Below are 15939 nucleotides of genomic sequence, written 5' to 3' on the forward strand. Positions count from 1 at the left end.
AGGGAAGAAAGGTAAGCAGCAGGATACGGACCCTGGACTTCAGGAAAGCAGACTTCGACTCCCTCAGGGAACGGATGGCCAGGATCCCCTGGGGGACTAACTTGAAGGGGAAAGGAGTCCAGGAGAGCTGGCTGTATTTCAAGGAATCCCTGTTCAGGTTACAGGGACAAACCATCCCGATGTGTCGAAAGAATAGTAAATATGGCAGGCGACCAGCTTGGCTTAATGGTGAAATCCTAGCGGATCTTAAACATAAAAAAGAAGCTTACAAGAAGTGGAAGGTTGGACATATGACCAGGGAAGAGTATAAAAATATTGCTCGGGCATGTAGGAATGTTATCAGGAGGGCCAAATCGCACCTGGAGCTGCAGGTAGCCAGAGATGTCAAGAGTAACAAGAAGGGTTTCTTCAGGTATGTTGGCAACAAGAAGAAAGCCAAGGAATCTGTGGGCCCCTTACTGAATGAGGGAGGCAACCTAGTGACAGAGAGTGTGGAAAAAGCTAATGTACTCAATGCTTTTTTTGCCTCTGTTTTCACTAACAAGGTCAGCTCCCAGACTGCTGCGCTGGGCATCACAAAATGGGGAAGAGATGGCCAGCCCTCTGTGGAGATAGAGGTGGTTAGGGACTATTTAGAAAAGCTGGACGTGCACAAGTCCATGGGGCCGGACGAGTTGCATCCGAGAGTGCTGAAGGAATCGGCGGCTGTGATTGCAGAGCCATTGGCCATTATCTTTGAAAACTCGTGGCGAACCGGGGAAGTCCCAGATGACTGGAAAAAGGCTAATGTAGTGCCAATCTTTAAAAAAGGGAAGAAGGAGGATCCTGGGAACTACAGGCCAGTCAGCCTCACCTCAGTCCCTGGAAAAATCATGGAGCAGGTCCTCAAAGAATCAATCCTGAAGCACTTGCATGAGAGGAAAGTGATCAGGAACAGCCAGCATGGATTCACCAAGGGAAGGTCATGCCTGACTAATCTAATCGCCTTTTATGATGAGATTACTGGTTCTGTGGATGAAGGGAAAGCCGTGGATGTATTGTTTCTTGACTTTAGCAAAGCTTTTGACATGGTCTCCCACAGTATTCTTGTCAGCAAGTTAAGGAAGTATGGGCTGGATGAATGCACTATAAGGTGGGTAGAAAGCTGGCTAGATTGTCGGGCTCAACGGGTAGTGATCAATGGCTCCATATCTAGTTGGCAGCCGGTATCAAGTGGAGTACCCCAAGGGTCGGTCCTGGGGCTGGTTTTGTTCAATATCTTCATAAATGATCTGGAGGATGGTGTGGATTGCACTCTCAGCAAATTTGCGGATGATACTAAACTGGGAGGAGTGGTAGATACGCTGGAGGGGAGGGATAGGATACAGAAGGACCTAGTCAAATTGGAGGATTGGGCCAAAAGAAATCTGATGAGGTTCAATAAGGATAAGTGCAGGGTCCTGCACTTAGGACGGAAGAACCCAATGCACAGCTACAGACTAGGGACCGAATGGCTAGGCAGCAGTTCTGCGAAAAAGGACCTAGGGGTGACAGTGGACGAGAAGCTGGATATGAGTCAGCAGTGTGCCCTTGTTGCCAAGAAGGCCAATGGCATTTTGGGATGTATAAGTAGGGGCATAGCGAGCAGATCGAGGGACGTGATCGTTCCCCTCTATTCGACATTGGTGAGGCCTCATCTGGAGTACTGTGTCCAGTTTTGGGCCCCACACTTCAAGAAGGCTGTGGATAAATTGGAGAGAGTCCAGCGAAGGGCAACAAAAATGATTAGGGGACTGGAACACATGAATTATGAGGAGAGGCTGAGGGAGCTGGGATTGTTTAGCCTGCAGAAGAGAAGAATGAGGGGGGATTTGATAGCTGCTTTCAACTACCTGAAAGGGGGTTCCAAAGAGGATGGCTCTAGACTGTTCTCAATGGTAGCAGATGACAGAACGAGGAGTAATGGTCTCAAGTTGCAGTGGGGGAGGTTTAGATTGGATATTAGGAAAAACTTTTTCACTAAGAGGGTGGTGAAACACTGGAATGCGTTACCTAGGGAGGTGGTAGAATCTCCTTCCTTAGAGGTTTTTAAGGTCAGGCTTGACAAAGCCCTGGCTGGGATGATTTAACTGGGAATTGGTCCTGCTTCGAGCAGGGGGTTGGACTAGATGACCTTCTGGGATCCCTTCCAACCCTGATATTCTATGATTCTATGAAAACCTATTAGATAATTCCTCCACAGTAAAAAGAAAAGGAGTACTTGTGGCACCTTAGAGACTAACCAATTTATTTGAGCATAAGCTTTTGTGAGCTACAGCTCACTTCATCGGATTCACTGAATGCATCCGATGAAGTGAGCTGTAGCTCATGAAAGCTTATGCTCAAATAAATGTGTTAGTCTCTAAGGTGCCACAAGTCCTCCTTTTCTTTTTGCGAATACAGACTAACGCGGCTGCTACTCTGAAACCTCCACAGTAAGAGACTCAAAAACTGAGAGTAGTTTTACATGCTGGCAAAAATGCCTGAGTACCATCTGCCACCATGGCTACCGCTTACAGAATTGCATCATTTTTGAGAGCCATAACTCTCTAGAGCGGCCAAGGTCTACAAAAGTCAGTACCTGTATTACAGCAACTACCAGCAATAGTTCAGCTGCACCAGCAACAGCAAGCTGTTTACAACAGTGCTATCAACCTCCTCAGAGCAGAGTTATTCACAGGCAGAAGTACCGGAGTCCCATGTGTGCTAGCAGCTTAGCACAGGTGAAACTTCACCTATTGTTGTAATACAAATTCTAATTCTTCCGTGTAGTTACATCTTCAGCATGTGAAGAGGGGAAAAAAAAAACTTGCTTGTCAAAAGTGCATAATTCTTTGAAAGGCAGATCCTGCATGTCCATTAAACAGCTTCTGGGCCATTTCATACCACAATGGTTCTCAAGCTTTCCAGACCACTGTACCCCTTTCAGGAGTCTGATATGTCTTGCGTACCTCAAGTTTCACCTCACTTAAAAACTACTTGCTTACAAAATCAGACATAAAAATACAAAAGTCTGACAGCACACTGTTACTGACATATTGCTTATTTTCTCATTTTGTCTCTATGAAATTTTAGTTTGTACTGACTTTGGTAATGCTTTTTATGTAGCCTGTTGTAAAACTAGGCAAATATCTAGATGAGTTGATGTACCCCTTAGAAGACCTCTGCATACCCCTGATTGAGAACCACTTCCATACCATATCACTTGTTTAGCATTCTTAGCTTGCTGTTGATGTCTCCTGTAACTTTTCAAAATACATATTATTTACAAACAATACCATTTGTTTTGTATTTTATTTCTGTCTATTGTTTATTAGAAGAGACATTTGCAAGAAAACAAGGTCTGTTTCATTAACAGTTGGTCTTCTGTTGCTTACTCCTTATTTAAAAATCAGTCATCCTCTGTTTGTAACATCACATCTGGGTTTTGTAGAGTTATGGGACCGTAAACATGAGTAAGAAGTCAGGTCAGCATTCAGAGATTTAAGGATCCCCTCAGGATCAGAAATACTCTGACCACTAGACAATATAGCAAGTTTGGCAGTCTCAGTCCAGCTAAGAATAGAGAGTTGTCCATACCACAAAAGCCACCACCACTGGCACCAATTTACCCCCTTAGCAGCAAGGCAGAATAGGAAAGTAAGGACTGAACTATCCACTCATCCCTAAAAGAAAGTCTCTCTATAAGCCAGTGTTGGGGAAGAAACTTACATTTGTATTGCCCATGCTGTACCTGTACTTAAGACAGATGACTTAACTCTCCAAGTAGGTCAGTTCAACACATTTCACGAATATCAATTCTAAAAAAAGTTAAGCGGATGAGGACTGAGTATCTGTCCCTCTAGGATGCTTCCATCCTATTGCGGCACACCCACTGATAACTACTGGGTTTGTTCTTTGTTCCCTTGCGCAAGTTTGTTATTTTGGTCTCTAGTGAACAATTACCACTACTGAGCCTCTCCTAGCCAGTTGGGTATGATCCTGTCAATCAAAAGGACAAAGACAAATTTGTACCCTTAGCGCCAAAAACAGACCTTTTACACAAGCTTCTCTATTTCTCCTTGGTTACAGTTAAGCAATTCTATCTCCTCATAAGCAATTAATACTCCATTCTGCATTAATGGCTGAAGCAACGAATGGATTTAATGATGGCAAATTGTACTGAATCAAAATAATTATAGACATTAGTAAGTTGTAACAATTTACTGTATAAATACTTCATTTATGATGGCAAAAATAATTTACAGCCGGTATCTTAGCCTCCATAAGAACATAAAACATACAGTAACTTCTGAATGATTGATAACTTGGAATATGAAAAGGTAAGAGAGATATTCACTTAATCTTATTCCAGGCATTTATTTAAAATGACTGGTTGAGTTATTAACATCCAAGATACACAAAAAATGATATAGATCCTTTTAGTGGATACCAGAACTAGGCGTTGGTCACATGCCTAACGATACAAACGGGCATGCTGATATTTACACAACACTAACTGCTCAAGTAAACCTTTATATTTAAACAATCTTATGAATAATTCTCTCCACCCCAAACTGGCTACAGTGCAGAACAAACCCATATTTAGTTACATTCTGGCAATCTCAATCTCCATTACATCATGTATTTAATAACAAAATAAACTGGTTTTCAGTAGTCAAATTAGTATTGTAGGATGATAAGACATGGAAAATATCTGTTATATTGAGTTCATCCTCTGAAAACCAACTCTGAGAGGTCATATGAGATGTTAAAGTGATAAGAACAGATAATATATGCCAATGACACCCAAAAGACCAAAGAATGTTGGATATTCTAACTTTTTCTAGTATAGCCCAAACGAATAATATAAAGCACCACTGAGAAACAGAGGAAAAAGGTGGAAATTGAAGAAGACTGATCTGTCTCTAGTGATGCAAGCGTGTATGTGTGTACGTACAAATTAATATTTGGTTAAAATAAAAGTTCTGTGAACTTCCACTATGATTATTTTGAAAATCTTGCTGTCAGAGTTGTTTCACATCCCACCAATCCTGTGGAACCATAAGCCGCTTCCTAAATTATAAGCACGTGATGCTATTTTCACCATCTCATCCTAAATAAAACAGCTTGTTGTTTTAAAATCCACTATTATACTGAATAATCTGGTTAGTCAGTATCATCCATCTAACATTTTGCTAATACCAAACACATTTAATGGCGCAAACAAATCAGTTCTTCTTATTCTCATTTACAGTTAGAATTCCCTACGGGGGAACTAGCTTTGTTGACAAGGATCTTAATTATACATTGTTTCACTTCTTAGTGATGCAGCCATGTTATTTACTATCCAAAAGAAAACTGCAAAACTGGTACATCATTCTACTGGTCATTTGCTAATGACACGAACCCCTTTCCCTACCTTCTTATTCCCATTACTACAAGTTCATAGAATCACAGAATATCAGGGTTGGAAGGGACCTCAGAAGGTCATCTAGACCAACCCCCTGCTCAAAGCAGGACCAATCCCCAAATCCCTAAATGGCCCCCTCAAGGATTGAACCTTGAGGTTTAAACCTTAAACCTTGAGTTTAGCAGGCCAACGCTCAAACCACTGAGCTATCCCTCCCCCGCAAGATATAGTTTATCACCTGACCAGGGATCTGAACCCTGGACCCTCAGATTAAAAGTCTGATGCTTCATCAGCTGAGCTAGCCAGACTCACAAGTTGACACCTCATACGAGGAACTGTGAAAACTTTAGATTTATTAAAAAATTTAACCCAATTTCAAACCTCCGGCTCCTCCATTTTTGCTGTGCACCCCATTCTGAGGCAGCCAGTCTTAGAAGAGGCCTGTGCCACACATTTTGCTCTTGGGCATACAGCAGAACCTCAAAGTCACGAACACTTTGGGACTGGAGGTTGTTCGTAGCTCTGAAAAGTTCGTAACTGAACAAAACATTACAGTTCTCTCAAAAGTTTACAACGGAGCATTGACCTAATACTGCTCTGAAACTTTACTCTGCAGAAGAAAAACGATGCTTTCCCTTTATTTGTTTAACACGGCATTGTACTGTATTTGCCTCCCCCCCCGTCTCTGCTGGGGCCTGAATGGCCGGAGGAAAGTCTCCAGGCTGGCGAGCCGGGGAACCGGACACAGGGCGGCGAGGCCCTGCCCGGGAAGCGTCTGAAGCGAACTTTACCCTGGGTCCGCCCCGCAGGGAGCGGCTACCGGGGGGGGGGCCGCAGGCTCCGCTCGAGACCCCCCCCCGCCGCCCTGGCAAGCGGGGCCCGGGGTCACACGGGCCCCCTCCTGACCGGCCAGCGGGGCAGGCGGCGCCCTGAGGGGAGAAGGGGGCGCGGAGCGCGAGGCCCTGCCAGCACCTGGCTGGGTCCGCAGGGGCCGGTCCCGACTGCGCGGGAAGGGGCGAGCCGCGCGCGCCTCACCGCTGAAAGTGTCCGGGACCTGCCGGCTGCGGTCCGCTCTCGCTCCCTGCTTGTCCGCCATAGCCGCGTCCCCTGCGAACCGCTACCCGCCGCTCCGCTCCGCTCCGCCGGCTGGCCCCACGCCGCCGCTTCCCTCAGCACTGAGCGCCCCGGGGCCGGCCCCGGCGCCAGACCCCGCCCCGAGCCCGGCGGGCTCGGGGCGGAGCTCGGGGCTCCTCTGGATTCAGGCTGCCTTGGCGGGAGCCCCTCATTTTCCCCCTCCGGTGAGGGGGTGTGCGGGGATATGGAGTGAGGCACAGGGGTGTCAGGGATGGGGGGGCAATAGGAGGCGGGGGTATGGGGTGTCAGGGATGGGGGGGCAATAGGAGGCGGGGGTATGGGGTGTCAGGGATGGGGGAAACAGAGATGGGGTTTCAGGGATGGGGGGGCAATAGGAGGCGGGGGTATGGGGTGTCAGGGATGGGGGAGACAGAGATGGGGTTTCAGGGATGGGGGGGCAATAGGAGGCGGGGGTATGGGGTGTCAGGGATGGGGGAGACAGAGATGGGGTGTCAGGGATGGGGGGGCAATAGGAGGCGGGGGTATGGGGTGTCAGGGATGGGGGAAACAGAGATGGGGTTTCAGGGATGGGGGGGCAATAGGAGGCGGGGGTATGGGGTGTCAGGGATGGGGGAGACAGAGATGGGGTTTCAGGGATGGGGGGGCAATAGGAGGCGGGGGTATGGGGTGTCAGGGATGGGGGAGACAGAGATGGGGTGTCAGGGATGGAGGGGCAATAGGAGGCGGGGGTATGGGGTGTCAGGCATATGGGGAGACAGAAATGGGGTGTCAGGGATGGCGGCAATAGGAGGCGGGGGTATGGGGTGTCAGGGATGGGGGAGACAGAGATGGGGTGTCAGGGATGGGGGGGCAATAGGAGGCGGGGGTATGGGGTGTCAGGGATGGGGGAGACAGAGATGGGGTGTCAGGGATGGGGGGGCAATAGGAGGCGGGGGTATGGGGTGTCAGGGATGGGGGAAACAGAGATGGGGTTTCAGGGATGGGGGGGCAATAGGAGGCGGGGGTATGGGGTGTCAGGGATGGGGGAGACAGAGATGGGGTGTCAGGGATGGGGGGGCAATAGGAGGTGGGGGTATGGGGTGTCAGGGATGGGGGAAACAGAGATGGGGTTTCAGGGATGGGGGGGCAATAGGAGGCGGGGGTATGGGGTGTCAGGGATGGGGGAGACAGAGATGGGGTGTCAGGGATGGGGGGGCAATAGGAGGCGGGGGTATGGGGTGTCAGGCATATGGGGAGACAGAAATGGGGTGTCAGGGATGGCGGCAATAGGAGGCGGGGGTATGGGGTGTCAGGGATGGGGGAGACAGAGATGGGGTTTCAGGGATGGGGGGGCAATAGGAGGCGGGGGTATGGGGTGTCAGGGATGGGGGAGACAGAGATGGGGTGTCAGGGATGGGGGGGCAATAGGAGGCGGGGGTATGGGGTGTCAGGGATGGGGGAAACAGAGATGGGGTTTCAGGGATGGGGGGCAATAGGAGGCGGGGGTATGGGGTGTCAGGGATGGGGGAGACAGAGATGGGGTGTCAGGGATGGGGGGGCAATAGGAGGCGGGGGTATGGGGTGTCAGGCATATGGGGAGACAGAAATGGGGTGTCAGGGATGGCGGCAATAGGAGGCGGGGGTATGGGGTGTCAGGGATGGGGGAGACAGAGATGGGGTTTCAGGGATGGGGGGCAATAGGAGGCGGGGGTATGGGGTGTCAGGGATGGGGAAGACAGAGATGGGGTGTCAGGGATGGGGGGGCAATCGGAGGCGGGGGTATGGGGTGTCAGGCATATGGGGAGACAGAAATGGGGTGTCAGGGATGGCGGCAATAGGAGGCGGGGGTATGGGGTGTCAGGGATGGGGGAGACAGAGATGGGGTTTCAGGGATGGGGGGGCAATAGGAGGCGGGGGTATGGGGTGTCAGGGATGGGGGAGACAGAGATGGGGTGTCAGGGATGGAGGGGCAATAGGAGGCGGGGGTATGGGGTGTCAGGGATGGGGGAGACAGAGATGGGGTGTCAGGGATGGGGGGGCAATAGGAGGCGGGGGTATGGGGTGTCAGGCATATGGGGAGACAGAAATGGGGTGTCAGGGATGGCGGCAATAGGAGGCGGGGGTATGGGGTGTCAGGGATGGGGGAGACAGAGATGGGGTGTCAGGGATGGGGGGGCAATAGGAGGCGGGGGTATGGGGTGTCAGGGATGGGGGAGACAGAGATGGGGTGTCAGGGATGGGGGGGCAATAGGAGGCGGGGGTATGGGGTGTCAGGGATAGGGGGAGACAGAGATGGGGTGTCAGGGATGGGGGGGCAATAGGAGGCGGGGGTATGGGGTGTCAGGGATGGGGGAGACAGAGATGGGGTTTCAGGGATGGGGGGGCAATAGGAGGCGGGGGTATGGGGTGTCAGGGGTGGGGGAGACAGAGATGGGGTGTCAGGGATGGAGGGGCAATAGGAGGTGGGGGTATGGGGTGTCAGGGATGGGGGAGACAGAGATGGGGTGTCAGGGTTGGGGGGGCAATAGGAGGCGGGGGTATGGGGTGTCAGGCATATGGGGAGACAGAAATGGGGTGTCAGGGATGGCGGCAATAGGAGGCGGGGGTATGGGGTGTCAGGGATGGGGGAGACAGAGATGGGGTGTCAGGGATGGGGGGGCAATAGGAGGCGGGGGTATGGGGTGTCAGGGATGGGGGAGACAGAGATGGGGTTTCAGGGATGGGGGGGCAATAGGAGGCGGGGGTATGGGGTGTCAGGGATAGGGGGAGACAGAGATGGGGTGTCAGGGATGGGGGGGCAATAGGAGGCGGGGGTATGGGGTGTCAGGCATATGGGGAGACAGAAATGGGGTGTCAGGGATGGCGGCAATAGGAGGCGGGGGTATGGGGTGTCAGGGATGGGGGAGACAGAGATGGGGTTTCAGGGATGGGGGGGCAATAGGAGGCGGGGGTATGGGGTGTCAGGGATAGGGGGAGACATATACAGGGCTATGAGGGGCAGGGATATGGGAGGCATCTATAGGTGGAGACTAACAAGACACAGGGTTATGGGGGTACTGTCAGGGATGTGGGGCCTGGGCAGAGATATGGGTTACAGGAATATGGGGTTGTCAAGGATATGGGGCTGACAGAGATACAGGGATTTGAGGGGCATATCCTGGGGGCTCTCGGGTTGGGTTTGAAGCCGTGTCCCTGTTAAAAGTTATCCCTTTTGCTTGTCACTTTTCGTGTTGGGTAGTCACCCTTGGAGCCCAGTGCAGGCTGGAAGGGAAGGCAGGGCTGAGACAGGTTTGCAGGGAGCAGCCAGAAAGAATTATTTTGCTACTGAGATGTGAGGGTGGATTAATACTAGGGTGACCAGACAGCAAGTGTTAAAAATCAGGACGGGGGTGGGCGATAATAGGAGCCTATATTAGAAAAAGCCCCAAACATTGGGACTGTCCCTATAAAATCGGGGTATCTGGTCACCCTAATTAATACCCCCTCTTATCCAGTTACTGTTCACACTGCGGGCAGCGCACTTGGGGTGACCGTTGGGGAAAGGATGGAATTGTTCAGGCCAGAATATTCTGTGGCAGTTACGATTCCCTGGGTGGGAATTGGGCAGAGGGGCCCTCCAATGTGGTGGGGCAGGTGACAGCAGTTGAGTGAGCTGGGAAACGGGCTGAAGGACCATAGGGCGTGGTAGGAAGCTGACACAGATGAGGCAGTTGGGAAATGGGCCTTAAGGGGAAGGGAAAAGGAGAGGCATATGGGCACTGGGCCATTAGAAGAGGAGAGATTCTTAAGAAAGTGCAGTGACAACAGCAGAGCCCCCTTGATGAGGGGTGAAAAAAGTGAGATAAATTTGAAAGGGTGTAAGCTTAAGTATGTGAGGGGAGCAGAGTCAGGGACATGAACAGGAGGTGAAAAGAAAAGAAAGGGAGAGGACAGAGAAGAAACCAACCCATCCAAAGAGAATATGAGAACACTGAAAGTAAACAGGCTGTGAAATTCCCTGGGAAGGTGGGTGAGCCTCTAGTTTGTTTGAATATGAAAATGAAAATTTCTGGGTGTTTAATAGTAAATGTTGTTTCCAGCGAAGGGATAAATGGGCTCAGGGGAGATATTGCTAGAAGTAAGGTGTTTCTCTGGGGGCTTGGAGTGGGCTCTTGGTCATTCAGTCTGTCTTTTACATAGAGTCCATGGCCATTTCGGATAGGATTTTCAAAAAAAGTGCTCAGCATTGTAACACTGTTCCTGCTGAAGTCAGCGGCAGGGTGTGGGGAGGGAAAAAGAGTTTACTGTTTTCTTAAATGGGAGGAGAGTTAAGGCAGCTTGAGCACTTTTGAAAATTCCACCTATAGGGTCTTGGCCTTAAGTGGCCCATGAGGTTCTTGCTGCTTCTCTCTCTTACTGAGATGCTGCTGGAGACACTGCTTGCTTAGTGTAGTAAAGTGCTGATCCTATATCCCCCCCCCCCTTTTTTTTGCAGAAAACAAAGCCATGATCTTTGCAGCTTTCCTATGAGATTCCTCCCATGGTAACAACAATAGAGCCATAAAAGCAGGTAATTACATACTCAGCTGCTGCACTGTAGCAACGCTGCTGTGCAAGGTGTCACACCTGTAAACATTTCAAGGCTCAGTCCTGGCATTAGAAGTTGTTAGAGGGCTATACGTGACCTGTGACTATTCTTTAATCACTCTTGGATTATGGGGAATAAACGTTTTCCACAGCTATGAAAGTGGGGAAGGAACATACACATATAATGATGCCACACAATAAATATATTTACAGTTTATAATTACTAGCTTGCTGGGTAACTTTGCTTCATTTTCTCCATCTGCAAAACTGAGATAATGATACTTAGCTCCTTTGGAAAGTATTTTGAGCTATATGGATGAACAGTGCTATACAGGAGATAGGTGTTACTAGGTTAATTCAAAGGCTTAATGTGAACTATAATATATAATAATTCCTCTTTGTTTGAATCTTTCCTTGGAAATGCCCTGGCTTTTGCTTTCCATTATGTGATTAATAAAGCCATGGGGACTAGAGTTTCCTGTTTATGTAGCGTGATTTGTAGCTAAGTAAAACAAATGCATGGTAAGTGATATGTAAGCTTCTCCTCTATATATGGGCAAGAGAAATTACATTCTTTTTTAGTTAAAATGAAAGATTTTTTGTGTCCACTGCAACTTTATTTCAGGAGCATGTGAATCCCAAGATGATATGAACAGCATCGCTGCAAGAGCATAATGGTAAAACTCTTTCCCACCGGGCCTAAGATGCCTGATAAACAGCCCTTCTCATCATCAATTGGCATGAATTTCTAATTGCATCACTTTGCTAGCAAATTCCAGACTAGTTCTAAGTAGCAAAAAATCCTCAGAACAAATCAGGGATAAATGAAAACAAAGACCAAATCTATTTTATTGTCCTTGAGTCCTGTTAACTTTTTTGAATCTCCCTTTTCTGACCACCACTACTAATATGCTTAAGAATATTGTCTGTAGAGAGCTTGGATTAATATGTTCATAGCTGTTGTCACCGAGGGAGGGTTCTCAAGCTGGTAGTGCTTCTATGCTGTTTTTCAGTTTACTGTTGTGTAAATTTACCTGTAGTTCTTCTTTCAAAAGATGTCAGACAAACAACCTTGGAAACTGTATGTCTCTTTATCCCGAGAGCAGCTACAGCAGGATATCAACATGACGTAGTCAGATGCCTAACAGTTTAGGGCGGCGAGTTCTATGACTGTATTCATCTTGAATATGGAGACCAGAAGTCCCAACATACATTACTGCATCTTGATCAGAACAGATCTTACAGCAGACTGGAACGCTGTATATTGGGGCATTTAGTATCAAGAGGCTACACCACCATATTAAAGATGAAGGAGACTGCAGTCTTCTCTATTTTGTTTGTACAAATTAAGTGCAGTCCCTTGGACTTCTGAGAAGTTGTCAGTGCTGATCTCTTTTGACAAAATGGAGCCATCTCTGCTATAGGGGATCACTGTGCTGAAAGTGTTGACCAGTGGTAAGGACAACTCCTAACAGTAACCTCAGTAGGTTAAGAGGTAAAGAAGGATGCTGCTGAAATACAAGGAATAGATACTGTGAGCTGATGATTTACTTTAGAGCGAGTTTCAGCAATGAATAGTAAGCAGATGACGGCTAGATCCTCTTAAAATCAATATCAGTAGTTAAGGCTTGGGCCTTTACACCTTAGTAAAGCTTAAAAAAACCACTTCATGAACACTAAAGTATCAAGCTGTTGTATGGAGTCTCATTAACATCTCATGCATTTAGCTACAAACTAATACATATTTATTACAGCATTTTGCTCAAGGATTTTAGAGTAGAAAGCCTTTTATCTGATTTCTTAAAGAGGATTTCATCCCATTCCTATTAAAGTCAAAGGGAATTTTGCCAGTGACTTCAGTAGTACTCCTTGGTGATGGAAAAACTTGGGGATGAACACAAAGGTATTGTTGTTCTGTGGATGGTTGCTGCCATCGGGTGTCCCATACCCTGTACAACATCCATATATCTTCCTATTGTATTTTCCACTCCATGCATCTGATGAAATGGGTTTTAGCCCATGAAAGCTTATGCACAAATAAATTTATTAGTCTCTAAGGTGCTACAAGTATTCCTTGTTGTTTTTACATCCATGTAATTGCTAGAAAGTTGACCAGTCTAATCAATATTTTGTTTTTGTATGTATATATTTTTTTCTTTAAACTGTGTAGAAGTGATTTATGTTATCATAGTTGTCAAATATGTTGTTTTCACCCTTCCTAAACATATAATACTTAAGAGAGGCATGCAATAATAAACATGTCCAGCTACTTCCATCTATCTATACATAGGTCTGTCTTTCAACTTATCCTTTCTACTTAGATTCATTTGAAGAAGGCTGCTGATGTTTGTAAGTAAGAATTATTTTCTCGAAAACTGATTTTTACAAATATAAATTTATTTCAATTTTAAAAAGAATCGATCATGTTCTCTAAGTATATACGTTTTAAGGACATATTAATTAGTATTAAAAACTGACTATGTGAACTAAAGCATTCAACAATCTCTCCAAAACCAAAACAATTGGCAGAGTACCCTGAAAATCAAGAAGTCCACACAGCTTCCTTCTCCTCCCGCCATTCCTATCTATTCCCTCACCTGTGGCTCTTGTCCCTTTCTCCCTTCTCCTATTATCCACCCTCTGGCTTCAGCCCCTACCCTGACTCTTATGCATTCCAGCGAGGCTGCTTTCTCCGAGACGCTGTCTGGGTACCAGTAAGAGTGCATCATCCTTTTTCTTTGTGCTGCCTAAGTGTCACCGTGGGGGGTGGGAGCTTTGAGACCACCAGAGAGTCAGTCTCCCTGCTGCATTTTCAGTACCCAGTGTCATAGCTGGAGGAGCAATTGCAAGGAAAGTCATGTTCTGCCCCCCGGCAGCCCCAGGATGGAGCATAATCAGTCCAGTCACACATAGGCAATGTGAAGAGTTAAGCATGCTCAGTTCAGACAGAATACTCAGAGAATTTGGCTTCTAAACTCTGGCATATCTCTGAGTATGCATGAACTGAAATTTTCAGAGGCTCATAACTTATTCACATTTGGGCAGATTTTCATGGAGGCAACAAAAGGCACACCCCTGTCACTATGGCAAATTTCCAGTCATGTAGGTACTAGAATTTTTTAACATGGCAAAACAATGTATTTTTCCTTAATCTCAGTCTGAGAAGCAGCTGTACAGTTTTTACTGAAATTTTCCAAAACAATTCACTCTGAAGCAACCCTCTGACATAGAAATATGAACTCAAATGGTTAAAGTTTGGCAACTGAAAAGAGGGTCTTCTGCAAAGTTTTGAGCAACCTTAACTATAGGTATTGCTACCTGCACCATCTACGCTTAAATAATCCTAACATACTTAACTGCTCTGAGACTAGAAAAAAATGGTCTTTTTAAAAATCTGAGATTCATGGAAGACTGGGGTATGAGAAGGAAGCTCCCCTTGGTTAATATAATTATAGAGTATTGAAATTAGCCAACAATGTTACTACTCTTTACCCACTGATATCCAGAAGCCCATTTGTATGATATGGGGAAGCCTTTATAGGGCAAGTATTCCTGGAATTGCTAAACTTCAAGTGAGTTTATTATAGCTGTTACTACTATCAATTTCAGCCCAGAAAACTCAGGTCTAAACAAATACAATATTATGGGAGCTGATTTACATACAGAGTAAAGGCAGAAGAGTTCTAATACATGAGATGCATGTATTTAACATTTACAATATCACTCAATAAGAATACCTATATATGTAATAAGGTGTTTCTGTAGCACTGTAAGTGTGTGATGGTTTATAGCTCAGTTTAAAAAAAAAAAAAAAAGCAATTCTCCACCAAAAATGTTATGCTTATAAAAACCACACAGGATCTTTTATAAGGGAAAAGGCAATACGTCGCATTTATTGAAGATACAACAATCAGCATATGCATTCAGTTACCACATACACCCACCCACCAGTTGATGTTATAATTACCAGTCCAGAGTCTGGATCAACCTAGTGGCCAGCTAGGTTGATCACTGGTAGGGAGGAGCCGGGTTCCATTGGTCATGACACAATGCTCCGGGGAAGTCTTGGCAGGACGAACCCAAAGTTTTATGGCAAGGTCCCCTGTTTCTATAGTGATTTTCCTTCATTGGGACCAATGAGTTTTGCACTGTTATGCTGTAATCAATTGTTATTTGACGAGTGCTTGTTTTCTTAAATTGTTCTTTTCATTCTTTATTACAGCTATTTTGTCCCCATTGATAGGTTCCTGTCTCATCTTTAGAGTCGTCCATCTGCCCTCCTCTGACATTTTAATAGGGGCATGTTGCAGTGTCTTGGCGCCCTTGCATCTGTTTCTGGTTCCTCCCATGTACATCTGGTTCAGTGATGGCTTTCATACTTATCTTTTAACACACACATTTCTCATTCACACACAAAACAAAATTAATTTACACAGAACATTTTGAACAGGAACATCACATTGCAATGCAAAAATACCCCAATCATTGCATTCTTTTCCTTATTTTAAAATGCTACATCTACAATAAATTGGTGACCCTTTAAAGTCTGTCACTGCTTTTGAAATCAGCACAGACACAGATTCTGGCTGATGCATCTTTACCAAATAGCCTATTAGGCCGTTCCTTTCTACCATTCAAAAAGGGTGGCTGGCAAAATATAATCAAATCATACACTAATACATTTAATACATGCTACATTATTATCTCTTTATTCTTTATTCTAAATTATATAAAATACAAACATAAAATCCAACTACTACACAAGAAGTATACAATCTGTTAGGGTATGTCTACATGCAGTTAAAACCTGCAGCTGACCCATGCCAGATGACTCAGACTTGGGCTAAGGGGCTGTTTAATTGCAGTGTAGACGTTGGGGCTTGGGCTGG

The 15939-nt window shown here is 46.5% G+C and overlaps 1 protein-coding gene across 2 annotated transcripts in view; it reads right to left on the reverse strand.

Annotated features, from left to right (window-relative positions):
* STOM (stomatin) overlaps positions 1-6617 on the reverse strand; it is a 32057-nt gene extending 25440 nt beyond the window's left edge. The window contains exon 1 of one of the 2 annotated variants that reach the window (XM_073314077.2): positions 6446-6617. In XM_073314077.2, coding sequence (XP_073170178.1) covers positions 6446-6506 — 61 coding nt within the window. In that variant the 5' untranslated portion in view covers positions 6507-6617. The remainder of the gene's footprint in view (positions 1-6445) is intronic. The other variant, XM_073314076.2, reaches the window with a different exon arrangement.
* Positions 6618-15939: the final 9322 nt, after the last annotated feature.

The sequence above is a fragment of the Lepidochelys kempii genome, chromosome 16 (genome assembly GCF_965140285.1).
Source record: "Lepidochelys kempii isolate rLepKem1 chromosome 16, rLepKem1.hap1, whole genome shotgun sequence".
NCBI classification, from domain to species: domain Eukaryota; kingdom Metazoa; phylum Chordata; order Testudines; family Cheloniidae; genus Lepidochelys; species Lepidochelys kempii.